The sequence below is a fragment of the Dipodomys spectabilis genome, unplaced genomic scaffold, assembly GCF_019054845.1.
Source record: "Dipodomys spectabilis isolate Male_0828 unplaced genomic scaffold, ASM1905484v1 ptg000599l, whole genome shotgun sequence".
NCBI classification, from domain to species: domain Eukaryota; kingdom Metazoa; phylum Chordata; class Mammalia; order Rodentia; family Heteromyidae; genus Dipodomys; species Dipodomys spectabilis.
In genome coordinates, this window is record NW_024871276.1 from 852,096 (window position 1) to 877,500 (window position 25,405).

At 50.6% G+C, this 25,405-nt stretch overlaps 1 protein-coding gene across 1 annotated transcript in view; it reads left to right on the forward strand.

The window, feature by feature from the left end:
- The window catches only part of Alx4 (ALX homeobox 4), a 42,039-nt gene that overhangs the window by 11,942 nt on the left and 4,692 nt on the right, over positions 1 to 25,405 (forward strand). The window contains exon 2 of the mRNA XM_042671115.1: positions 20,770 to 21,077. Within this exon, the coding sequence (XP_042527049.1) occupies positions 20,770 to 21,077 (308 nt within the window). The remainder of the gene's footprint in view (positions 1 to 20,769; positions 21,078 to 25,405) is intronic.

Consider the following 25,405-nt stretch of genomic DNA (forward strand, 5'->3'; position numbering starts at 1 on the left):
TACATATTTTCAGGCTGACCTTGAACTCAGGATCAACCTCCTAAATACTGGGATTATAAGTGTGCTTATCCATGCCCAGTTAGGAATTCTTTATCTATTTTGGATGATAAACTCTTATTGGATATTTGATTCGTACATATCATATAAGTAAAATCATAAGCCAATATCATTATGTCAAATATCCTGTGTTCTCTCATCCTGTAATTGGTATCCTTGGATGTACACACATTTAAAATTTTTATTTCTCAATTTTTCCTCTGCTGCTTTGCTCTTGGTGTAACAGCCAAGAGAAATCACTGGTAATGCCAATGTTACAAAGATCCTCTTGTGGGTTGGGAAGGTGGCTCAGTGGTAGAGTGCTTGCCTTCAGTGCATGAGGCCCCGGGTTCAATTCCTCAGCACCACATAAGAAGAAAAAGTGGGAAGTGGGCTGTGGCTCAAGTGATAAAGCACTAACCTTGAGCTGAAGCGCTGAGGGACAGCGCCCAGGCCCAGAGTTGGCCCCAAGACCAACAACAACAAAAATGCAAGATCCCCTTGTTTTTTCCTGCCCCCACCCCCAGCTTCATCGTTTGGGCTCCTGGGTTTAGATCTTTGATCCATTTTGAGTTAAGTTTCGAGTGTGACATAAGCTTAGGGTCGGGCTTCTTCTCCCTACACGTGGACCTGCAGTTTCCCCAGCACCATGTGTGGACAACATTGTCTTTTCCTCTGGGTGGTCTGGAGACCCTTGTTGAGAACAATGGACTATATTTACAGTTTCCTTCTGGGACTTCTTTTCTGTGGCACTGGTCCATCTGCCTGTCTCCAGCATGGCCTTCTTATGTGAAGTCTAGATCACAGAGCGCAGGGGCCACTCCTGGGTCACCCTGTCCATCTTCTTCCCTCCAGGCTTGAGATAGACCAGCCACAGGGATTCAACTCAAGAGCACATTGATTTTCCAGGAACCAGAGTGAGTGACAGGGATGGGAAGCCAAGCCATAGCCCCAAGCTCCAGACCGCCACTTAGCCTCTAGGTAGGAGGCGGGGTCCCTAACTCCCCTCTGTCCTATCCTATGGGCTCCAGTCCTTTAGAAGAAATTCTCATGTGCTCACCCAATTTCAGGGCCATTCACATCAGGACCACTAGGATTCCGAGACCAAAGGAGGATACACTTAGGAGAGGAACACAGAGTCACAATGCCTTTGTGCATCTGATCATATAAAATAATATTTATTGAAATGAATGCCAGGGAATGAAAACAAAAGACTTTTTTCTTTGTTGCTATTTTTTTTGTTTTGCTTTTTTGGTCTTGTTTGTTTATTTATCTGTCTTTGGGAGGGTAAGGGGAAACACAGAAATGGAACAAAGGGCAAACAAATGCATCAATGGTACTCACTAGACACTATGTTAAAATGAACTCTGTAACTTGTGGGAGAGGATGGGAGGGAAAAATTGGGAGAGACTGAGGGAAGGGGTGACGTCCAAAAAGAAATGTACTCACTATCTGACTTACATAAGTGTAACCCCTCTGTGCATTACCTTTATAATAACAATAAACAAGAAAAAAAAAAAAGGATTCCTGAATCTTCTCCTATTGGGGCTGGGAGGATCCCCAGGAGAGAAGCCTGCTGAGTACTCTGCAGGCTCCATGCACCAAACATTTCTGTTTGATTCCTCTAAGAGACGCTTGCTGTTCCTGCCCCCTGCCCTGGCCACTCCACCGGGGCCTGAGGGTCTGGGGACTGGACAGGAATACCACAGGAAAAACGCTGTTCTAATCTCTACCTTGTCAGAATATGCTGGGGTTTAACTCAACAAGGACAGGTAAAGAGCTTAGAACAGGTCCCAGGATAGAGTGAATGCTCCATCAAGTTGGCTGTTCTTATTGGTCAGGTTTGACTGAGATCCTGGCTGGATCCTGACTTGGTCCAGCTGCTCAGAGACCCTGGCAGGCAGTTTGGTTGACTTGGATGCATAAGAGATTGGAAAGTGACTGTCTTATGACTGAGTCTCCTCTGTGCAATTGATGATGTCTTTTAACAAGTATGGATTGTGCTGTGTGGGTCCCCAAGGGACTTGCTGCCTGTGAGGGGTCGGGGAGCAGGAGAGATGGAGGAGTGAGAAGACTCCCCCAGCCTGCTCCCACCCCTACATCCACGGCTCCCTGGGGCGCTGCACCCTGTCTCCATGAACCACGGCAGCTGGGCATCGCTCTCTCCCTGCTCATCGGAGTGTGTATTTTCTGGGCTGTTCAGAGTTCGAAGCCTCTAAGAGCTGGGGAGGGGGGGTGGGGAGTCAGATTGTGTTTATCTGCATTGGCAGCTGTTAGGCACCTGAAGCCAGGCTCAGGGAAAGTGGGGAAAGTTTGACCCTCTCTGAGCCTCAGTTTACCCTCTGGCACTTAAGGAGGTATCCTTTTATGAGTCACATTTTCCACTCCAACCTCTTGAAGATATTAATACCTGCATTACAGACAAAACAGAAGAGGCTCAGAGGGGACAGTGACTGGTACACAGATCTGCTAGAGTCAAGGGCAATTTTCTTTTCCCCATCACATCTCTACCCAGGGGGCTGCTGGATGAACTCTTGACCCTGTGCATTGTGACTCCAACACCGTGTGCAAACTGGGGAGTGGGGTGCTCCTGGGCAGGTGGCCATATGGACCACACCATTTTCCCACCACGCCCTGAATCTGATCCTGATGCTTAGACTCCAACTCTCTCCCCTCTCCTGAACCATGTGGGGACATAGGCCTGCCCACCACCCAGAACGTGGAGGAGGGAAGAGAAGCCAACCAAGCCCTCACCCTGAGCTGAATGGGCCCCTTCCTTGTTCAGCATTAACCCTGAGGCCGATTGGGAGCAAGAATCATGATCTGAGCAGAGGCAGGTAGAAACACCCAGCCTTTACTTTTTCTGAATCCACAGGTGTCAGACCCTCAGGAACAGGTTCCTAGTGTGAATCTACACAAAATACAGCCTCACAGATTCAGATTCATTCTCTTGTCACAATTTTTGTTTTTTTGCTTTGTCGTCGGTCGTGAGACTAGTGCTCTGTCACTTTGAGCCACAGCTCCACTTCCAGTGTGTGTGTGTGTGTGTGTGTGTGTGTGTGTGTGTGTGTGTGTGGTTAATTGGAGAGAACGGTCTCATAGGCTTTCCTGCCCAGATTGGCTTTGAACTGTGATCTTCAAATCTCAGCCTCCTGAGTAGGTAGGATTACAGGTGTGAGTCATTGCGCTGGGCCACATGATACATTCTAAAGACTTTGTTGTCTAGTGAGCTGAGTCAGTGAGAGAATGATTTCCAACCAATGCATTCATTAGGAATCTTGAAATAGGAAATATGATTGATATTTATGCAGTGTATTAGTCAGCTTTCCATTGTTGCAACAAAATACCTGAGGTGATGTGTTTATAGAGAGAAAAGCTCTCTATAAACTTTGACTCTGTTTTGTCTGCGTCCATTGCTTTGGTCTGGTGGTGGCAGTGCATCATGGTGGGGGCACATGGCAGAGCGGAGCCACTTCCATCCTAAGCCTGGGAGCAAAGAGAAGAAGGGAAAGGGGCTGGAAATCCACCTTCAGGGGTGCGCTCTGACGCCTAAGGACTTCTCAGTGGGCCCATCTCCACCTCCCACCTAGGGCACCAAGCCTTTAACACGGGGGTTTGGCAGGAGGGGGAGCTGGGTTGGGGGAAGGGGGAGGGCATTCAACACCCAAGCTCCAGTGTACATTTGCTAGACATGATGGGCCAAACACTTGTACCTGTCAATTCCAAATCCCAGCCATCTATGCAAAACCGCTAGCCAAAAGCTTCCATATAAAGCTTTATACACCCCTCAGAGAATGTGAATAATTTACAATTTTATAGCTATAAATGTGGGATTTCTTTGAAGGCAAACACTGAGTGGTCTTTTCCATGCTGGCCAGCCTGAGTAATTAGGAGCGGAGCAGCAGCGTCGCTCTGATCCCGCCATTTCCTGTTTCTCCTGCCAAACGTCCCAGTTTACCACTAGTTCCCTAGCTTAGAATGACCACTTATCAGCAAGAAAGCACCAGATGTGGGTGCAAGAAGGTGTGTGCTGGGTGCGGGGAGCCTGGTGCGGCCTTGTCAGGCACAGTGTCTGATGGTGGAGGAAATCAAGAGTCTACTCTGTAAAGATGGTTTTTGTTGTTGTTTCGACACAGGGTCCTACTATATAACCCAGGCCAGCCTCAAACTTAGGATCTGCCTGCCTCAGTCTCCTGAGTGCTGGGGGGGAGGGTTACAAGTCTGTGCTCACTTGGTCCTTTAAAAAGCCATATCTGTCTGTCTGTCTGTTGGTCTATCTATCTATCTATCCATCCATCTATCTATAGATATCTATCTATAGATCCATATCTGTTTCTATCTACCTAGATATTTATCTATAGATAGATACAGATATGTATATATGTATATGTTTATATGTATGTATATGTATATACATTTAATATTTATTTATAACAGAAACCAGGTACTGGTGGCTCACATCTATAATCCTAGGTTCTCAGGAGGCTGAGACCTGGGGATCATGGCTTGAAGCCAACCTGGGCAGACAAATCTGAGAAACTCTTATCTCCACTTAACAAGCAAAAAACTAAAAGTGAACATGGAGCTGGTAAAGCACCAACTTTGAGCACAAAAGCTAAAGGATAGTTCCAGGGCACTGAGGCTAAGCCCTGATCCCAGCATACACATGGGTGCATATGCACACATGTATGCGCACACACACACAGCATCTAGACATTCATCTGGACATTCAGCATCTAGATCTGTTTTTGTTTTTGTTTTTTGTTGTTGTTCTGGTTGTTTTCTGGTCCTGGGGCTTGACCTCAGGACCTGGGCTTTGTCTCTGAGCTTCTCTGTGCTAAAGGCTAATACTCTCCTTAAGCCATAGCACTACTTCTGGCTTTTTTGGAGTAGTGTACTAGAGATAAGAGTCTCACAGACTTTCCTGCCCAAGCTGGCTTTGAAGCACAGTCCTCAGATCTCAGTCTCCTGTGTAGCTGGATTCCGGGCGTGAGCCACCGGTGCCTGGCTTCAGCATCTAGTTTTTACACCAGTTCCAAGCATTCACCTCACAGTCTTTGTCACACAGATGTGAAATGGTCCCGGGCTGGATGGGAATCCTGGATGCCACTTTGCTCAGAGTTTATGGTTCATAAATGTCATGTGGGCAGCTGGATCTGGGCAAACTCGAGCTGAAGAGGAGGCAGCTGGGAAGGCTGGGATGGAGTTGGCAGCTGCAGGCTGAGGGACACACGGCGCCTCTGCCCCTGCAGCCCCACCCTGGCCATATGAACATGTCCGAGTGGGGGGGGGCAGGAAGGAAGGGGTGTTTACCTTGCAACCCATCTGGGATGCGAATGTCCTCAGCTTTGCTTTATAGGAAAGCTTTGCTTTGTGCGAGGCACACAGAGGCTATTTTTGCAAGAATGGTGGCAGAGCCACTGAGTGGCAGGGGAGCCTAGGCTTCTGGGCTGCCTAACCAGACACAACCACCTCTGCAGCTATGTGCACCTGCCCTGTACCTGCCCTCCCACTCCCAAGGTAAGACTTGGCAGGAAGGCCTTGTGTTTCTGCTACCTGGTGCTTTGCCAGCTTGTCGCTGGCACCCCAGGTTTAGTGATTGAATGGACGATCCGGGCCGGGGGGTAGGCCCATCCTGCCCCAAACACCTCACCTTCTCTTCGCTCACTTTGTGCACAATTCAGTTTCTCCCTATTACCTGCCCCGGACCCCAAGTGGCATCGTAGTGTCCTTCATGGTGTTGAGGACACGGGCTTTTTTCCTGTCACCAAGGGAAACATAAACATAGGTGATCAAGTACAGATGTCTGGGGAAGGGCCTGGGGTCACGTAGGTTAGGGGAGGTGGACCGCAGGGCTGGAAGTGGGAAAGACACAAGGCAATAGACAGAGCTGAGGTTTGGGGAGCTGGGTTAGACCCTGGATGGGGGTGGAGGGGCTGGAAAACTGGGTCTCCTGAGGAGAGCAGCTAACAGGGGTGGACAGGATCCGTGATGGAGGTGAGACCCTCCCACCTGTCCACATCCAGAGGTCATCATCTCCCAGTGCTCCATTCGCAGCAGGGGTCTCCCGAGCGACATTGCAGGGCTGCCTCTGCGTCCTCTGAGGTAGGCCTTGCTCCTGTGACTCCACTGTATCCCCAGGGCAGGTGAAGCTTGCCTGGGCTCCTGCCAAGAGTAGTCTAGGGGTGGGGGGTAGGGGACACAGCACTACTTCCAACCTGCCAGCCACTTGAGGCTGGGCCTTCTTGTGAATACCAGCTTGGTCCCTCCCAGCTGTGTGATCCTCAGAAGTTAAGAAACCCCTCTAGGCCTCAGGGTTTTCATCTGTAAAATTGGATTCTGGGGAGGGACAAGTAAGATGATGGATGCGTGGGTGGGACCTCACAGCTGCAGGGGACCACGCTGTTGTTGGGTCACGCTGGTTGGAGGGACGCCCCTCACCCACCACCCCCAGACCCCAGCTTCTCACTTGGACCCACACAATCCGTGGCTGGGCTGGGCTGGGCTGGGATGATGTGTTATTTTTACCATAAAATGCACCCACATGCCAAGCCTTCATTGGTTTTCAGTCCTCGGTTCCAGAGTCCCCTGACCTTTTGCCCCGGAAGCAGTTACTACTCTTTCCTGCAGGTCCTGCTGTGTGCTGGTGGGACCCAGTGCTCTTGCCCCTTGACTGTGTGACCTGTCTGTCCCCTCCCTGAGGAGGTGCCCAGGAATAAATAAATGATATGAGTCCCAGGCTGGGGAGAGACTAAGAAAGACGTGTCCCAGCACAACATGCTGAGGGCCCTGGGCCGGGACAGAGTGCAGTCATCACAGGGGTGGAAGCAAGACGGAGGCTCCAAGTATGAGTTTTTGTTTGTTTGTTTGTTGGTTTTCCTACAACCACTTGTTCTGATACAAGGAAACCTTTCTTACTGAGACGGCTTGTAGGAAAATTAAAATAACAGACTCAAATTTTAAAAATTAAAAAAATTCATTTTTCACGTTTCAGCTCCTCTAACAGCTCGGTCCTGGCTCACAAATCACATGTGGAGGCTAAATGGGGAGGCCAGAGGCAGTGAGGCTGTGGGCCACACTGCCACCAGCCCTCATGGGCTGATGATGCGGGCTACGCTGCTCCCCAGGTGTCTCAGACAAGGCCCTGATTCTACAAGTTGGTTCTTTGCAGCCTTTCCATTGTGAAAGAATTTCAGATCTAGCTAAAAGTTAGGAGTGCTGAGAAATCCGAGTCTGGCGGCGCTGAGTCGTTGGTGTGTGTTGTCCTCGGTCTCTCCGGATGTCTAGCCACACAGATAAAATGCATATGCCAAGAAGTGTGGCCACACAGAGAGACACACTATTACTGGAGGGCCGAAAGATCGTAGTCTGCAAGTTACAGACAATGTAACGAGACATGGTCCACATGCCGGTGCTTGGGGTCCCCAGGGGAAGTACCCTCGGCCAGGGTTCAAATCTTAGCAATTGTCTTCTACTATCTGTGTGTTCTTAGACAAGTTCTTTTACCTCCTTTGACCAGAGTTGCTGAGGCTGTAAAAACAGGGTGTTTCACATGGTGTCTGTAAAGGGATGGTAACCATGACGACTGCACCACAGAAACCTTGTGGAGGGTGAAGCACTGTTTCTGGTTATCTGGGAGGCTCTGTGTTAGTTCCTTCCATTATCTGGACCAGGGGGAAATCTCTCCCCTCTTGTGGAAAGAACCCAGAGAGGATGTATCTGTGGTAGGGTACTGGAGGAGGGGCTGCCTCTGTTCAAAGTCAGCCCCAGGAAGAATCCAGGCTAGTGATGGTAGATGGGACCAACCATAGGGGAAGGGGCTGCAAATCACAGGGCAGTCATCGGCAAGTTTCCTAAGCACCTACTGTGTGCCACTGTAGCTAGAGGCCCCATATTTCCAGGAAGGAAAGCAACTTCAGAGAATGGTTAGTGACATTATATAGTCCCTTGTAGAGCCTGGTTTATCCACCTGTGGAAGGAGGGTGCTAAGAAGGGCCACGCTGTGGGAATTTTGAGGAGTGAAAATGAGCCAGGAGTGAGAACTTACTTGGAAGTAGGAGAGTCCCACAGAGGACAGGGACCTCCTCACCCCTCCCTAGGTCCAGAATAACTATCTGAATGGCTAATCATTCCTAGTGGGGCCTCAACTTCTAGAAATCTCCTCTGGGAATGGGGGCCCTGGGGTACCACCTCCTCCCAGAAATCCTTTATTAAAACTGCATTGCCTCCTGGTGGCCAGTATGTGCAACTGCAGCCTTGGTTTTGGCCTATAGGAGTTGGGCCTTAGAACCTTGAGGCAGGATGGAGGACCAGCCCTCTGAGAGAGGCTGCTATGTCCCTCCACAACCACTTTTTGATCCTCATTCCTATACTTCCATGGCAGGGATTCATGCAGAACTGAAGAAATAGCAACCAAGAGCTTAGTCTGAGGCCACCTGAGCAGGCACAGTGCCCCCTTGGTCTTTCATGTCCTGCCCTATGGGCCTCTAGTAACAAGTTCTCTCCTATCTCCAAGCAGCCGCTGCCGCACATAGACAGTGTGTGGTGAGGACCAGACCCCTCCTGGGTGGGAGCCAGGGCTAGGGCCTGGAGCCTCTCCTGTAGGGGTCTTGGCATCCTTAGCAGGGCATGCAGAGCTCTCTCAGTCCTGCCAAAGGCAGAAGGACCCCAGGAGTGTGTCCTCCCAGTGGGATACACATGCTAATGTGCACTAATCCCAGGAGTGCACCCCAGGTCCAAGACCCAGCTCAGGAAACTCAACTGCTCAGGTGGGAGTGAGGGATCTTAAAGCAGGAAAGTGAGTGTGATCAGGCCAGGCGTGGAGGTCCAAGGGGAAGCATAGTAACTATCACTGGCCAAACCTTGGAATCCTAGGAGGGCCCTTTATGGCAGAAGAAATATAAAAACATTAAAGGATTCAGGTAAGGCATCACATTCACCTAATACAGCAGCAAAGATTTTTCAAAAAGCTCTGTAATGACCAGGATCAGCTGTGAGGTGAGAGGCCCCATGGCTGAGGTCAGGGGCTTGTTTGGGGAAGGCAGTCTGGCTGGGTTTATCAGAAGCCTGGAGATGTGCATAGGGTATAACGCTGCATTTCTAGTTCTTGGCATCTCCAAGGTGATCGCTGTGCATGAATAGAGATGGAAGTGTAGGGTGTTCATCAGCACCGTTAGGACTTCACATAATCACAGACCCACGTGCCTAGCAGAAGAGGAACTGATTCAAGAATGAAAGAATTTCTCACTGTGGTGGGAGTTCATGTAGTGCAAAAAGAAGTATAGAATATGGCTCTAGATTCAAAAACTGTACAAAACTGAGCCAGGTGCCAGTGGCTCATGCCTGTAATCCTAGCTACTCAGAAGGCTGAGATCTGAGGAGCAAGGTTCGAAGCCAGCTTAAGCAGGAAAAGTCCATAAGACTCTTGTCTCCAATTAACCAGCATAGAAGCCCAAGTAGAGCTATGGCTCAAGAGGTAGAGCATCAGCTTACCAGTAGAAAAAGCCAGAGTATGAGACCTTGAGTTCAAGCCCTAGTACAGATAACAAGAACAAATTTTACAAAACACATGTTCCAGGTGTGTGCGTGTATGTGTGTGTTTATAGATTCTTTCTCTTATCATGATTCTTAAAAAAATTAGTTCATAGAGGACATAGGGTGGGGAGAGCTGCAGAAGGTACAGAGAAAGGGAGAAAGACAGCAGCTAGTCCTTGTTAGTCACATGGATGAGGGACAGACAGACATAGCAGTTAGGGAGAGATAGCTGCCACTTGCACAGGGCATTGTGGGAGAAGGGCCATGGTGGGGGGACATGGGGAGGTTCAGGTCTGTGGGACAGGAGGGGACCATCTGGCCTACAAGACCCTGAAGACACATTAAACCTGATTTGTAGGGTTAGCAGATTTAGCACAAAGCAAACAAACAACATAACTAGGACACTGTTAAAATTTGAATGTTAAATACATATTTTTATATAAGTACTTAAATACTTTTTAATGTAAGTATTTGGGATGTTCTTAGATTGAAAGTGTTACTGCCGGGGCACCAGTGGCTCATGCCTGTAATCCTAGCTGGGGAGACTAAGATCTGAGGATCACAGTTCAAAGCCAACCCAGAAAGGAAAGTCCATGAGATTCTTTATCTCCAATTAACCACCAGAAAACCAGAAGTGACACTGTGGCTCAAGGTGGTAGAGCACTAGCCTTGAGTAAAATGAGTTCAGGGACAGAGCCTAAACCCTGAGTTCAAGCCCCATAACCAACTCAAAAAACGAAACGGGGTTCCTATGTCATCTTTGGCCACCCTATTGAGGACTGGGGGAGCAGTGGGAGTCTTCACAGAGGGTTCTGGCATGTGCAGAGGGCTCTGTCTTAAAAGTACCTCTGCTTCTACTTAAGGGTGGTGAGCCTGAAGACAGCCCCCTATCACACAGCCCCCATCAGGAGTCTAATGACTGCGTTCCCATAATAGTTTAACCTGTTTCCAGGAGAACAAATAGAAAATTCACACTCACAAAAACAAAACAAAAGCTGGGCACTGGCGGCTAACGCCTATAATCCTCGCTACTCAGGCTGAGATCTGAGGATCTCGGTTTGAAGTCAGGCCAGGCAGGAAAGTTTGTGAGACTCTCATCTCCAATTAAGCACCAAAAATGCTGGAAATGGAGCTGTGGCTCAAGTGGTAGAATGCCAGTCTTGAGCAAATGAAGCTCGGGGCAGTGTCCATGCCCTGAATTCAAAGCCCCAGGATTGACAAATAAGAATGAACAAAGTTAACCTGTACACCCCTGTTCCTACTTCTGGAAAACCTCACACTCTATGCTTCCTTATCCAGATGAGATTTTCTTAATAAATGATGAGAGTCTTTCCATGCGTTAAAATGCTGTTCTATACTGTGAATTTTGTTCACTTATTCACTATCTGTTTATTGAGCACTTTCCGAAGAGATTTTGCTTTTGTTTGGGCAGCAGACAAAAGCAAAAATATCCAGACATTGCTTCCTGCATTATGTAAGGAGAGAGGGAAAGATGATACGTAAACAAGCAAATGAAAGGAACCAGATAAATGCATAATAAATCCTTCATATCAAGTGCCAACAAGAAACAGTGTATGGAATCAAGAACATAGGAAGGGTCTTCCATTTACAGAGATAGCATCCTTTATTTAACCAGCCCTTTGTTTTTGTGTATTTTCATTAATTTTAGACTGAATACTATAGTGAACTTTCTTCATTCTTTAGGCTCATTGTTAATTATTTCTTTTGGATAAATCCTTATAAGTGGAATTTCCAGGTCAAGGCATATATTTGAATAATTGTGTGTGTGGGGGGGGGGGGGGGAGAGTTCTGGGACTTGAACTCAGAGTCTTGTACTCTTACTTGGCTTTTTCAATCCAGAGTGGTATCCACCCCTTGAGTCACTCTTTGTGTCTGGCTTTTTGCTGGTTAATTAGATTTAAAGAGTCTCACAGATGATTTATTGGGACTTGTTTCAAATGGCAGTGTTCAGACCTCTCCCTTGAGTAGCTAGGATTACAGGCATGACCTACCAGCACCCAGCATTATTTGAATAAATTTTGTATGTTCTCCTTAGTTACACTTTTAACATTGTAAAATAATATGCTGTAAAAATAAAGCCTATACTCACCATTACAATCAGCATACAGAATACCGTCTATAGGTCTATAGTGACACATGCCTGTGAACCCAGCTACTTGGGATGCAGAGGTAGGAGAATGGCAGTCTGATGCCAGCCTAGGCACAACAATAAGACTTAATCTAAAAGCAAACTAAAGCAAAAACTGTTGGAACATGGCTCAACTCAAGTGGTAGAACACCTTCCTAGCAAGGATAAAGTGCTGAGTTCAGTCCCCAGGACTGCCTAGCAAGAAGACTGTTATTTTGGAAGAGTTTCACCACACCAGTGGGACTTTTCAGTAGATAGATCTCCCTACCCCTAACCCCTCCCACCACCAGCCCGCGAGCCAGCTCTTCTCTGAGCCTGTAGTTCTGTATTTCCAGGAATGTCATATGGCAGCAAATGGAACTGCACAGTCTGTACATTTTGAGCCCGGTTCTCTCACCAATCACAGGGCTGCCTCTGCCATTCCTCCAAGTCCTTGTAGTGTTCTACCGCGTGGGTGCTCCGTAGCTTACTTATCCACTCAGCTGTTAACACATACTTGCTGTGTTAGCTTTCTGTTACTGTAACAAAACACCTGAGGCCGCTAACTTAAAAGAGGAGAGGAAGGTTTACTCTGGCTTTCACTTTCAGAGGTTTCAGTCCATGGTCACTAGCTGTGTTGCTTCAGGTCTGTAGTAAGTGAGCCCATTACAGTGTGAGTGCGAAACAGTGGACCCTCTCACCTGAAAGAGAGAGCCTAATATCCCATAGTCTCCTTCCAGGGCCAGTGACCCAAGACCTCCCCAGATCCCAGCTTTTTTTCCCCCCATCTATTATGGAGCTTGAACTGTGGGCCTGGGTACTCTCCCTGAGCTTTTTTGCTCAAGGCTAGTGCTCTACCACTTTGAGCCACAGCACTACTTCCAGTTTTCTGGTCGTTCATTGGAGATGAGAGTCTCACAGACTTTCCTGCTGGGACTGGCTTTGAACCATGGTCCTCAGATCTCAGCCTCCTGAGTAGGTAGGCTTATAGGCATAAGCCACCGGTGTCCAGCTGACCCCAGCTTTTAAAGATTCCTCCACCTTCCAAAAGTGCCAAGTGGAAGAGTGAGTGAGGCGGAGGCCAGAGGAGGTGAGGGTAGTGCTAGGCCGCAGGCAAGTTCAAGGTACTTTTATAGGACCTAGAAGTCCTAGCTGTCAGCAGCGTTCAGTTCTCTTGTTTTCTTTTTTTTTTCTTTTTTTTTGCCAGTCATGGTGCCTGAACTCTGTGCCTGGGCGCTGTCCCTCAGCTCTTCAGCTCAAGGCTAGTGCTCTACCATTTGAGCCATAGCACCACTTCCAGCTTTTTCTGCTTATGTGGTGCTGAGGAATCGAACCCAGGGCCTCATGCATGCAAGGCAAGCGCTCTACCACTGAGCCACATTCCCAGCCCCAGTTCTCTTGTTTTCTGCCATGACCACGGAGTAAAAATCTAACTGTGCACTTAATTTGCGCTTCCACGGTGGGGTGGCGTGTTTGCATGCTTATTTGGTGAAATGTTGGGCCAGATAGCCTCCTCCTCCTCCTCTTCTTCTTCTTCTTCGTTGCCTTCTTCTTCTTCTTCTTCTTCTTCTTCTTCTTCTTCTTCTTCTTCTCCTCCTCCTCCTCCTCCTCCTCCTCCTCCTCCTCCTCCTCCTCCTCCTCCTCCTCCTCCTCCTCCTCCTCCTCCTCCTCCTCCTCCTCCTCCTCTTCCTCCTCCTCCTCCTCCTTCTTCTTCTCCTTCTTCTTCTTCTTCCTCTTCCTCTTCGTCTTCTGCCTCCTCCTCCTCCTCCTCCTCCTCCTCTTCTTCCTTTTATATTACTATTGACCAAACTCTACTCAGATTTCACCATATTCCTCCCGGGGTCCTTGTGCTGTCTCCACCTTTTCTGCTTCGAGACATTTCTCGCTTGGCTGGTGGCTGTTGGAAGTGGGCGCCTGTGCCATCTTCTGAGCAGCTGGCCAGAGCGTGGCGCCCCGCCTCTGGCTGCCCTCGGCAGACGGGCAGCCCGCGGGATGGGGCGGCAGATGTGCTCCCCAGCCCCTACCAAAATGTCACCCAGCTACGACTGGCCCTTAGCATTTATTTACTGAGCCTGAAGGTAAAACACAGATGTCCAAATCTGAGGTCTGCACAGAGCCCCAGGGTGCAGGGGACCGATCAATGGCTGACCTTTAGCCACCGCTCCCCTTGCCCCCGCCCCACATCTGTTTGGACAGCGGTGGGTTTAGTCAGTGCCCTTTAAATAGCACAAAAGGGCCTCGTGCTGGCCTGTTTTGTTTAAGGAGATTACATCGGTGTGCTGTGCACTCCGCCACAGGGTGTGTGTGGGGCCGGCTCACCCGGGGAACAGAGTGAGTGGAGGAGCCCGGCAAAGCAGATGTTTGCAGGGAAAATAGATATAATCAAAACCATGGAGGAGAAAATTACCCAGGCCCCCGTACCAAACGCTCCATCTGCACTGTGTGTGTGCATGTGTGTGTATGCATACACATACACACACACGGCTATATCAATGTGTGTGGGCTGGGTCATGCCTGCCCAGATCCACAGCCACACACAAGTGTACCTGTCTGTGCCCATGGGCACACACGAGCCCCTCAGGTGCCGGTATGCGTGCTCACAAAGCTTTCTGAAGGCAGCCATGCGGTTTCTTCACGCCTCCCCAACTGCTGCCTGGTGTGTGGGACCCTGGCGCCTCTTCCACCCCCCCCACACACAGAGGAGTTCCCACAAAGAGGCTCCCAGCACCCTTCCCACAAGGGTTCCAGAAGTGCCTTCTCTCTACATCACAGCAAAAGAAAGAAGTCATGGTCACCTTTTGGAAATCTCTTTGATTAAAAAAAAAAATTGTTACTACAGAGTGAGGTGAGGTCATTAGGTTGACCACGCACACGAAGCTGGAGGCAAAAGGGAACAAGGCCAGGATTCCCATTTCTTGAATTTCCTGAGCTCAGGCTGAAACCCCACCCCTCCAGGGCTGTGGGCATGGGAAGAAAGGTTTCCTGGAAGGGTACTGGGAGAGGTGTGAGGCCCTGCCTCTGTATCCTGTTGAACATGATCACCTTGGACCAAATGCTTTCCACCTGCTTCAATACCAGCCTTGGATCTCGCCAAGACCCTTCAGGATTGCATCTCCGAGGGGGATCAGTGCTGGTGGGGTGGTCTCTGTTCCTCACTTTCTCTTGTGTGCATGACTTAACGTTTCTGGTTAATCCCAGAATAGGGATGCATTGGGATACATTGTTCTGCCTTGGCCCATGGACAAAACCTCCCAGGCCCCTCCCCACTCTGTGAGGGGCGGAGCCTTGAGCCAGTCTGGAGCCCTGCGTGGACCAGGCAGAAGCAGTCCCATAGATGAAGGCCTGACCCCAACTGGGCTGTTTTATTGCTCAGCCTACTCCAGTGTTGGCAGGGGCAGGGTATGTGTGCTGGATCTGAAGTAGGGTCCCAACATCCCAGCAAGCTGGGGCCCTCAGTGACCTCTCCTCTCCCACAGAATGTGTGTGTGTGTGTGTGTGTGTGTGTGTGTGTGTGTGTGTGTGTGTGTGTGTGTGTGTGTGTGCCCGCAGGAACAGCCTTATTCATGTTGGTTCTCCCCCCACCTCTTGGGTCCCAAGTCTGTTTTCCCCTCCCTCCCTCTTTCCTTCCTCATTTCCTACCCAATCACTGCAAGGAGATGCCTGCCCCTCAATCACCTGCCACATCACACAGCAGCTTCAAATGGTGGCTTGCTCTTTTTTTTTCCCCTCCTAGTTGTAGGACTTGAACTCAGGGACTTGAGCTCTCTCTTAGCTTTCTCTATCAAGGCTGATGCTCTACCACTTGAGTTTCACCTCCACTTCCAGCTTTTTGGGTGGTTCACTTGGAGACTTTCCTGCTGAGGCTAGCTTTGAACTCAGACCCTCAGATCTCTGCCTCCTGAGTAGCTAGGATTATAGGCATGGGCACCTGATTTGCATTTGTTTTTGTACATCTCTTTCTAATTCATCCACTTTCTCATCACTGGTTCCCTCATTTGCTCAACAGATGTTTTCTATATGAGTCCAACAGGGTCCTTGCACACAGTAGGTGCAGAGAGAGGTACAAAATGATTTATCTTCTTGTCACTTCTCACAGATGCCCTGTGGCCTGGCCCGCCCTGTGCTGAGAAGGGACCATCCTTGAGCAAGTGACATCAGCAGGAGCTGGACAGTGGGGTCTTGATTTGAACTAGTCTGCTAACATGAGCCATCAGTGGAGAGATGAGCCGAGGGCAAAGGTTCTTGCATCCTAGAGAGCTTCCTGGCTGGGGCAGCTAATACCTGCTTGAACCTAGAGGTCAGCTGGAAATGAGGGACAGTGAAGACAGGAAGCCAGAGGTGGGGGTTGTGCATTCTGCCTTAGGAGCAAATCTGGCCCCGTCTCAGGCTCTGTGTTTAAAGGAGCCAGTTGGTTGAGGTGGCATCATCAGGTGAATTGGATTCTGATGAACACTCAAGCTCGCCCAGGCTGGTGATCTGGCTCACCCTTCTGGACCATCTAATTGGAGAATAGTGGGCTGGCTTTGCCAGGCCAGCCTGCCACCCACCCCCTGTCACAAACTTGAGTCCATCAGGCCCCATGTGTTTGGATGCCACCTGATGAACAGCAGTGGGAATTGTGACCTTTGAACCAGGCAGGTAGCAGAAGGCAAGAAGGAGTAACTGTCCCCTGGCCTGTGCTGGAAAGAGTCCCTGGAGTTCTACACCAGGGACCAAGGCCCAGACACATAGGAGGCAGATATGGGCTGGGTCTGAGGGCCAAATGACCCAGCTCCTGGGGACCAGAGCCCTGCCCTCTCCCCCAAGGCTGGAGGAGAACACTCTGTTGAGATGCTGCTGGTGGACAGAGCTTACAGCCGGTGACCAGGTTAGGATCTAGAACTTAGCACCAGCCAGGCCCACTGCTCCTCATTCTAATAGTTAAGGGGTGGGGGGGGGGGGCACAGAACTCAGAGGAATTTTCCTTTGTGGTCTAAAAGAGAGACCCAGCATCAGAAGTTAGAGTGAGACAGCCAATAATCAAGAGTGGCATTAGAAGGATTTCTTCTGTCTTCGTCTGGGAGTCAGAAGCAGGAGTTTCCTCAACTTCCTGCCACCCACAATGCCAGTATATCTGCCCTCATACCCCTTTTCACATCTGCTGGGACACCCCACTCCTGGCCAAGTGGGGGGTGCCCCACAGGCCGAGGCAATGTCAGCCAGCCTTGCTCTCCAGATGGGACCTGCGTGTCCCTCTCCCCCACTCAGATAAGACCCTCATTGGTGACGCGTGTTGTCGGAAGTCACAGACCAGAGACTAGGTACAGGTCCCCACCTCTCAGGCTGGTGGTCTTGGCACACACCCTGCCACTTCCTTGTTTCTCCTACTTGGACTTAGTGGGTGGTAGGAGGTGGGCAGCAGTAGACTCTCCCCTCCCCATGGAAGCCTGGACTCTCTGCCAGCTCCATGGAGGCTTCTTGGGGCTGTGTCTTGCCACATGTATTCCGGGGCTGTCTTCTCCCAGCACCCAGGATTCCTGGGTCTGTGAGGTCCCTGAATTCTTTTATTTTCCCCCTAATACTCAAGTTTGAACTCAGGGCCTCACTCACTTGGTTGGCACTCTATCATTTGAGTCACACCTCCAGCGCTTCTTTTAGCTGGTTAAATGGAGATAGAGTCTTGAAGACTTTTCTGCTAGAGCTGGCTTCAAACTGTGATCCTTTAGACCTAGTAGTTAGGATTAGAGGCAAGAGCCACTGTATATATATATATATATTTTTTTTTTTTTTCCTTGCTAGCCTCAGTTTCTCCCCTCCCTTCCTCCACCCTCCCCTCCCCACCCCCCATTAAAACTATACATTTGGGTCACTCCCTAAGTCTAAAGACTTTTTTGAGGGTGGGGGCCAGTCCTGGGGCTTGAACTCAGGGCCTGGGCACTGTCCCTGAGCTTCTTTTACTCAAGGCTAGCACTCCACCACTTGAACCACAGCACCACTTCTGGCTTTTTTCTGTTTGTGTTGTACTGAGGAACCAAACCCAGGGCTTCCTGCATGCTAGGCAAGCGCTCCACCACTAAGCCACATTCCCAGCCAACCCGTAGACTTTATAACCTGGAGCTGCTCTTACCCAGTTGGCCCTTGTTGCTGTAGGGTGGTCCCAATCCTAGACTTCATTCAGAGGCCCCTGCTGGGCTCCATAGGGTATAAGATGGGTTGGGGGAGCTGAGCTATATCAGGCAGAGGTGGGGGGAGGGAAGGGGGCATCTCCTCTTGGCCTGGCTGCTAGGAAGTTGCTCAATGGAGATGTTTATTTTTGGTGAACTGGGTGGGATTTCTTTCCTTAAAAAAAAAATCCCCAAACATAAAACTTATGTGTGTGCCAGGAAGATGCATATCTTTGCTGAAGGCCCTCAGCCCAGCTGGCAGCCACAGTGTGCACCATGCTGTCGGTGCAGGGGAGGCCCTCCGTGCCCCTGGTCACGGCGGGGTCATTTGTGATGTCTTTGGACCCGTGCACCAGTCCTCTGCACTGGGCATGGCCGCCGGGCACAGCTCTTACAAGTCCATCCGAGGTGACTCTGGGTGCCCACCTCACGCCTTTCTTCAGTGCCTTGGAGAAGGAGGGGCAATGCCAGAAGCGAGATATCCCTCCCAGCTTCGATGAGGTACACAGCCGGGACAAGAGGGATCCTGAGCCTTGGCCCTAGGATCTAGACAGAGTTAAAGACCCGGGCAGGAACATCATTGTGACTTCGTATTTGTTTTGTTTTGTTTTTGGTGTTGTGCCTGGGGCTTGAACTCAGGACTGTCCTATGGCTTTTTTTGCTCAAGGCTGATGTTCTACCACCTGAGCCAGAGCTCCATTTCTGGCTTTTTAATTGGAGATAAGAGACTTACAGACTTGCCTGCCACACTCTGCCTTTCCTCCCTCATCCTCAGATCTTGGCCTTTCCCTGATTATGGTGGTTCTTAACATCTGCTACTTGGATGGTTTTGCAGCAGAGACCGGGTTCAGAGTGGTCAACTCTGGTACCTCAACGTGGACTTGTGACGAGGAAGCTTATGCCCATGAAGGGTTTTGTGGACTGCTCCCACACTTCTCATTAACTGCATGCATCCATTCTCCTGCTCTGCCGGGCCTCACAGGCAAGGGGGCTTGCACCCCCTCTGCACACCTCCAATTGGGGTCTGTCCTGCACGCCCAGACACATCCTTCCACACTTCTTCTCACTCTTGGAGGTCTGGTCCTATGTCAGGGTCCTGCAGTGCTGACGGAGCTCATGGGCTTCCCAAGCCAGGTCAGAAATGAGAGCCAATAACCAGTCAAGCCAGCACAGCCAGCACAGCCAGCACAGCCAGCACAGCCAGCACCACACACGCCAGCCTTTGCATTCTCACAACTCCCTGTGAGCAAGGGTCTGTGTGTGTGTGTGTGTGTGTGTGTGTGTGTGTGTGTGTGGTGAGCAAATACAGCAGGGGTCTGTGTGTGTGTGTGTGTGTGTGTGTGTGTGTGTGGTGAGCAAATACAGCAGGGGTCTGTGTGTGTGTGTGTGTGTGTGTGTGTGTGTGTGTGTGTGTGTGTGTGTGTGTGGTTACTAGGGTTTGAACTCGGGGCTTGTGCATGCTTGGCTGGCATTCTGTTACTTAAGCCATAGCTCCAGTTCTGCCACTTGAGCCACAGCTCCAGTTCTGCCTTTTGCTTCCTTCCTTCCCTTCTTTCCTTCCTTTCTTCCTTCCTTCCTTTCTTCCTTCCCTCCCTCCCTTCCTTCCTTCCTTCCTTCCTTCCTTCCCTCCTTCATCATCATCTCTCTCTCTCTGTCTCTTTTTCGTGCTGGTGCTGGGGCTTGAACTCTGAGCCTGATACTTTCATTGAGCTTATTCACCCAAGGCTGACACTCTATCACTTAAGCCACACATTTACTTCCAGCTTTTTGCTGGTCAATTAGCCATGAGTCCCTAGATTTGTCTGCCTAGGTTGGCTTTGGCCCACAATTCTCAGGTCTCTGCCTCTTGCCTCTTGAATATCTACAATTATAGACATGAGCCATCAGTGCCCAGTTTCATTCTGTCCTTTTATTTGTTTGTTGTGTTTGAAATAAGGTCTCATGAACTTTTCTGCCTGGGCTGGCCTTGAGCCATGATCCTCCTGCTTTCTGCCTCCTAAGGAGCTAGGGCTGCAGGCATGAGGCACCAGCACATGGCTCACCTTCACTTATAGAGGGGAAAACTGAGGCTCTTGGGGGTTAGGGAACCTATCTGAAGTGCAGAGCGGGGGAACCCTCCCCTGCCAGGCCCCAGCTGGGCAATCTGGATGGGGCCAAGCTTGGCCTCCACCTTGTCACCCTCCACACCTATGCTCTGAGCCACTAGGTGTGTGCTGCATTCTGTCAGCAGTGCCCAGCAGTGAGCTGTGAATGTGTGGATCACCCCTCTGAGGGAGGTGGGGGGCCTGCATGTGGACATCCGGGAGACAAGGGCCTGACAGCGCCCGTAGATGGCGGGCAGCTAGTCATGGCGGGTGGTGGGAAACCTGGCCCAAGCCCAATCGTTCCAACCCCCAAGGGAGGAAGGACCTCAGTGGGCAGTGTCAGGGAACTGTGTGGAGGATGGGGTGGGGGGGGGGAGCAGGGGGCAAGGGGTGTGGTCCTCAGCACTGGAATTTCAGAACACTGACTCCTGGGACCAGACTCTGCCTCTACTCTGGCCTCTTTGAGTCCCCTGAGCCCTGGGATCTGGGTTAGGAGGTCACTGGGTAGATTCTGAAAGAGCTCTTGACAAGTGAACGTTGTTGCTGTGGGGTAGGAGCTTAGCTTTCCTGGGGCAGGGTTAGGATCACAGATTGGCCAGGCCAGTTCACATGTTACTGGTCTTAGAAGGGATCCTTTCAAAGATGATGCCAAAGCTACTCAGAGAGGGAAAGGGACTTACCCGAGGTCACACAGCATGTTGACGCTAACCTGGATAGAAATTGAGTCTCCTGATCTCATATTCGAGGCTCCTCTGGGGAGAGACAGGATGGGCTCCTCCAGCCTCCCCTTCTCTCTTGCTGGGTTTGTCCATTGGTTTCTGATCTTGTTTCCTTCCCTTTTCAGCCAAAGAGAGCTCCCTGGGTGAACCAGAGCTGCCACCTGACTCCGACCCCGTGGGCATGGACAGCTACCTCAGTGTGAAGGAGGCTGGGGCAAAGGGAGCCCAGGAGCGGGCGAGCGCCGACCTGCCGAGCCCCCTGGAGAAGGCCGACTCGGAGAGCAACAAGGGCAAGAAGCGGAGGAACCGGACCACCTTCACTAGCTACCAGCTGGAGGAGCTGGAGAAGGTCTTCCAGAAGACCCACTACCCCGACGTGTACGCGCGGGAGCAGCTGGCCATGAGGACGGACCTCACCGAGGCCCGCGTGCAGGTCAGCCGGGGCTGCGGGCCAGGCTAGGGCCCCGCTGGGCGCATCCACCCCAGGCAGCTGGGCCAGGCTGTCTTCACACTGGGCAGACCCCAGAGAGGAGGTCGAAGGAGGTGGTCCCAGTGGAGGCCCAGGAGGCCACTCTGTTCCTGGCCCTCCACCGCATGAGGCCCCAGGCTCTTGACTGAAGAATAGGGGTAATGGAGATGGGAAACAGGGTTCATAACAGACCCATAGCATGGGCGAAACCCCAGTGCCCTCAACTGTCTTCTGGCCATTTTCTCTCTGCCTTCAGATCTTGGTCACACACTTGTCTGAGGGGTCTTCCTGGCCACCATGAACAAAGTAGTCTCCCCTAGACCTCAAACCCACTCAACCCTACTCCACACAACCAGAGCTGACACAGATCAGTACAACCCAAACCAAAACAACACGATACAATATGCACAACACAACTCAACTGAAGCTACTAAAACTCAACAGAACCTTACCCAACACAGATTCACCCAACACAGTTCAGTTCAGCCCAACATAGCTCAACACAATGTGCCCACCACAACCCATCCCAACATTGTACAACAGGCTCAGCACAGCACAACTCAGTAACCCTAACACAGCACAACACAACTCAGTACAATAAAACCCAACACAATAAAGCTCCACCCAAAACAACTCAATTCAATGCAACACAACACCTTAAGTTCAACACAACACAATCTAACCAAACCCCAAACAACATAACAAATCAACACAATCGAATGTAACCCAGCACAGCTTAGCACAATCCCTATAACACACCACAGCCAAATGCAATACAGGACAACAAGACATAGTCAAATGCCATACAGACCAACCAAACAAGCCAACACAGCCCAACATAACAGACTAACCCAGAACAGCATAATCCAATGCAACATAGCCCAATCCAACACAACTCAACTCAAACCAACACTGCTCAATACAAATACAACTCTACACAACACAACACAACTCAACCCAATGCAATCCAACCCAATCCAATTCAACCAAACCAGGTCACTTTCTATCATTTTATTATTTGCCCCTTTTTCCTCTTTTTTTAAGGATTGTGTGATTGGCTTACTTTATTTTGCCTGTCCTTCACCTCCCACTAGAACATGAGTTCCTTGGATGTTCATTCCCATATCCCATATGCCCACCAAGGAGAGAAGCTAGACTGTAAGCAGACCCAATGGCCCAAATCATTATCTAGAGACCAATTGCCTTGCTTTATCCAGAGGGTGAGTCCCTCTCTGCATGGAATCATAACAAAGAAAGAACCAGAAAGTGCAGATCTCTGAGTTGTCAAAATAGAGTCGACAAAACTCACTCCACTTCAGTTGCTCAAGCTTCAGTTTAGCACAACATATATGCCCAGGTTGCTTTTTCATACACTGAGTGCTAGAAGCTTCCAGGCCAGTGCTGTCATGTGGCAGACTTCCCAAGAGTGGAATGGTGTCCATATTAATCAGTCGTGCCATTCAGACCTTTGGGGCACTGGGCATCAGAACAGCCCTGCAGTCGACCACAGAGAGCTCTGGGACTGGTTCACTAAGGAATGTGGTTCTAAGCCTTATAAGATGCCTGCCTCTCTCAACCATTCTGTTGAACATGGCTGAGGCTGTAATTCAGCCCATGAGACCTCACTTGCCCAAGCCTAGCAGGAACCTCAGAGTTCTGCTTCCGTTCCAGCTGAGGGATCACGAGAGAAAGAGGAGCAGGCGGGCAAAGAGGAGATTGACTTCAAGGCATCCTCACTGGTGCTGTGTTGGCTTGGGATAAAGCAGCAAAATCTACTCAGTGGGTTGCATGGGTGTGTTGCATGCATGCTTCCTAAGAAAGAATGCCCGTTCCAAGAGCAGAACTCACTGAGAATTATGAAGCCTGCCCAGTCCTTACAGAATACAGAAAGGACACTGAGGTACAGTTGGCATTCTTTAGTCACCATTGTGTAGTTAAAACAGGGTTCTCCTGCTCACACTTATGTACTTGGGCATACTTCAAAGACAGACTTGAGGCAGTTGACAAGATAAGATTTCTCATTTTGATCTAAGATCAAGGATGATGTCATGAAATGGGAAGGTTATTATGTCCAAAATCTTGGGTTGAGCACGAACTTCAACTTTGAGCTTCCTGGCAGCAGGTATAGAAAGGGAAACTCACACACACACACACACACACACACACACACACACACACACACACACACACACACGCATTCCTATTCAATGGGAAGACTATCAAAATACAGGATGGTAGTGATAGACAGGATCACTTGATCTTCTGACTTGATGGCTGAGAAAGGAAGTCGCAGAAGCGGGAAGTGATGGCTTGAAGCTACTATCGACTCAGAAGCAGTGCTGTGCCGGTGTTCCAGTCCAGCGCTCTTTGACTCTAGCTTGCTGTACCAGGACACATGCCAGATTGTTCTTTGGCTTTTCTTTGTACAAAGCAGCAGGGTGGGTGGGATCTTCATGTGCGTCAGACCTCTGAGTTGAGCTCTGAGCCTGGCAGTGCCCTGGGGGGTTTGGGGCTGTGATGGAGCCCCTGCCGGCCTCTGTGGAGGTTGTTTGGGGCCCCGCACTCAGCTGGTGACAAGCCAGGTGCCTGGCGTCGAGTGGCGGTGGGGATCGGGAAGGGGGGTCGATGGGGTGGGGGGTCTCAAGATGGACTTTTCCTGGGAAGAAGCCTGGAGTTTGGCCTTGCTCCAGGGTGGGGTGCAGGGGCCTCTCTGTGCTGTCTGGGATTCCAATATCCACAGCTGGTGTCTGAAGACAATAAGACAGAGGCCTCCCCGCCCTGGGCCACCCCGCCCTGGCCCCAGATGGGCTGCGGTTAGCCAGGCCTCCGCCAAGACAGTTGGTTCTTTGCACAGCTCGGTCCTCGGGAGAGGCCTGTGCTGAGTGGGCCTAGGCCCGGGTGGGCCCAGGAGCGGGGTGGTCCTGGGCCTAACACACAGAAGGAGAGAATGGCTGGGACTGTGCAGTGGGCTCTGCATCCCGCTGCATAGTGGAGACAGAGCTCAGAGGCCCGGCTGGGGGTCAGAGATGAAAGACCCTGGATGTTGGCACAGAGTGGCCACCAGGATGTGCTGGACCAGCAGGCTTAGCTTTCTTCTTGGTCTGGTCAGAAGCTCTAGACCTGGGCACAGGGAGAGGCCGAGGCCAGAGGAGAGCTTCTGTAGGAGGTCTGGGCTGGCCTGCTCACCACCCCTTCTCCTAGCACCCCTGCCCCTGCCCACCTCTCAGCCTTCAAATAAACCCATCCTGGCTCCCTTCCACTCCCTCCCATGGCCAGTGCTCCCCCCCACCATCCTCACCAGATAGTCCCCCCCCCGCCCCATTCCATCCCCACCTGTTCCTCTCCTCAATTTCAGACCCCCTTGGCAGATGCTTCTGTCCCCCCTGGGGTCTTTCCTTGTCCTCCCTGTCATCCCCAGAGCCTGCACTGATACCTCCTCAGACCTCTCCATTCTCCCAATGATTGGAACCTGGGACCCCAGCAGCCACATCAACTTGCCTTGCCTTTGCCCCGCCCTGAAAGAAAGGAAAGAAAAGAAAGGAAGAAAGGAAGAGAGAAAGAGAGAGAAAAAGAAAGAAGGAAAGGAAGGAAGGAAGGAAGGAAGGAAGGAAGAAAGAAAGAAAGAAAGAAAGAAAGAAAGAAAGAAAGAAAGAAAGAAAGAAAGAAGGAGCCAGGGAACAGTATATCTTGATGCCTCTGGTGGGCTTCTCCCCTCCCCTCGATTTCCCCCCAGAAAACTCTGGGAGGCTGAGGAAGGAAAGGGCTAAGCTCAGCCTGCAGGAAATTAAACATGAAATGAAAACAAGCGCCTCTGATTCATTCTCCCAGCCTGCCCAGCCCCCACTCCTGGCCACTGATAAAGGGGGATCCAGTTTCACAGAGCTGAGCCCCCTGTGCCTCTGGCTCCCATTGGGCTGGCCTGGGCTTGCACCCCAGGGGCTCCCTGAGGAAAAGGGGCCCCAGGTGGCTCTGGGGTAGGAGCTGAGACTCCAAGCCTAGGAGAGGTTCAGACTCCAGGGAGGTCACAGGAAGGGCACATGTGTAGACATGTGTGGACATGTGTGCACGTGCACATGCACGTGTGTGCACACACATGGGTGTCCTATGCACGAAGTGGAGGAAAGCCATGCACAGTAGGGATGGAGAAACACCCTTGTGCAACCTTCCACCCTACCATTTCTCCCACATGGCCATGAGACACACAACCTCCTTCTTTCCTGACCTCTATCCTCTAGCAAGAGAGCGAGAAAGGTCAGGAGCTATAAATAAACAGATGAGAAGTGCTCTAAAAA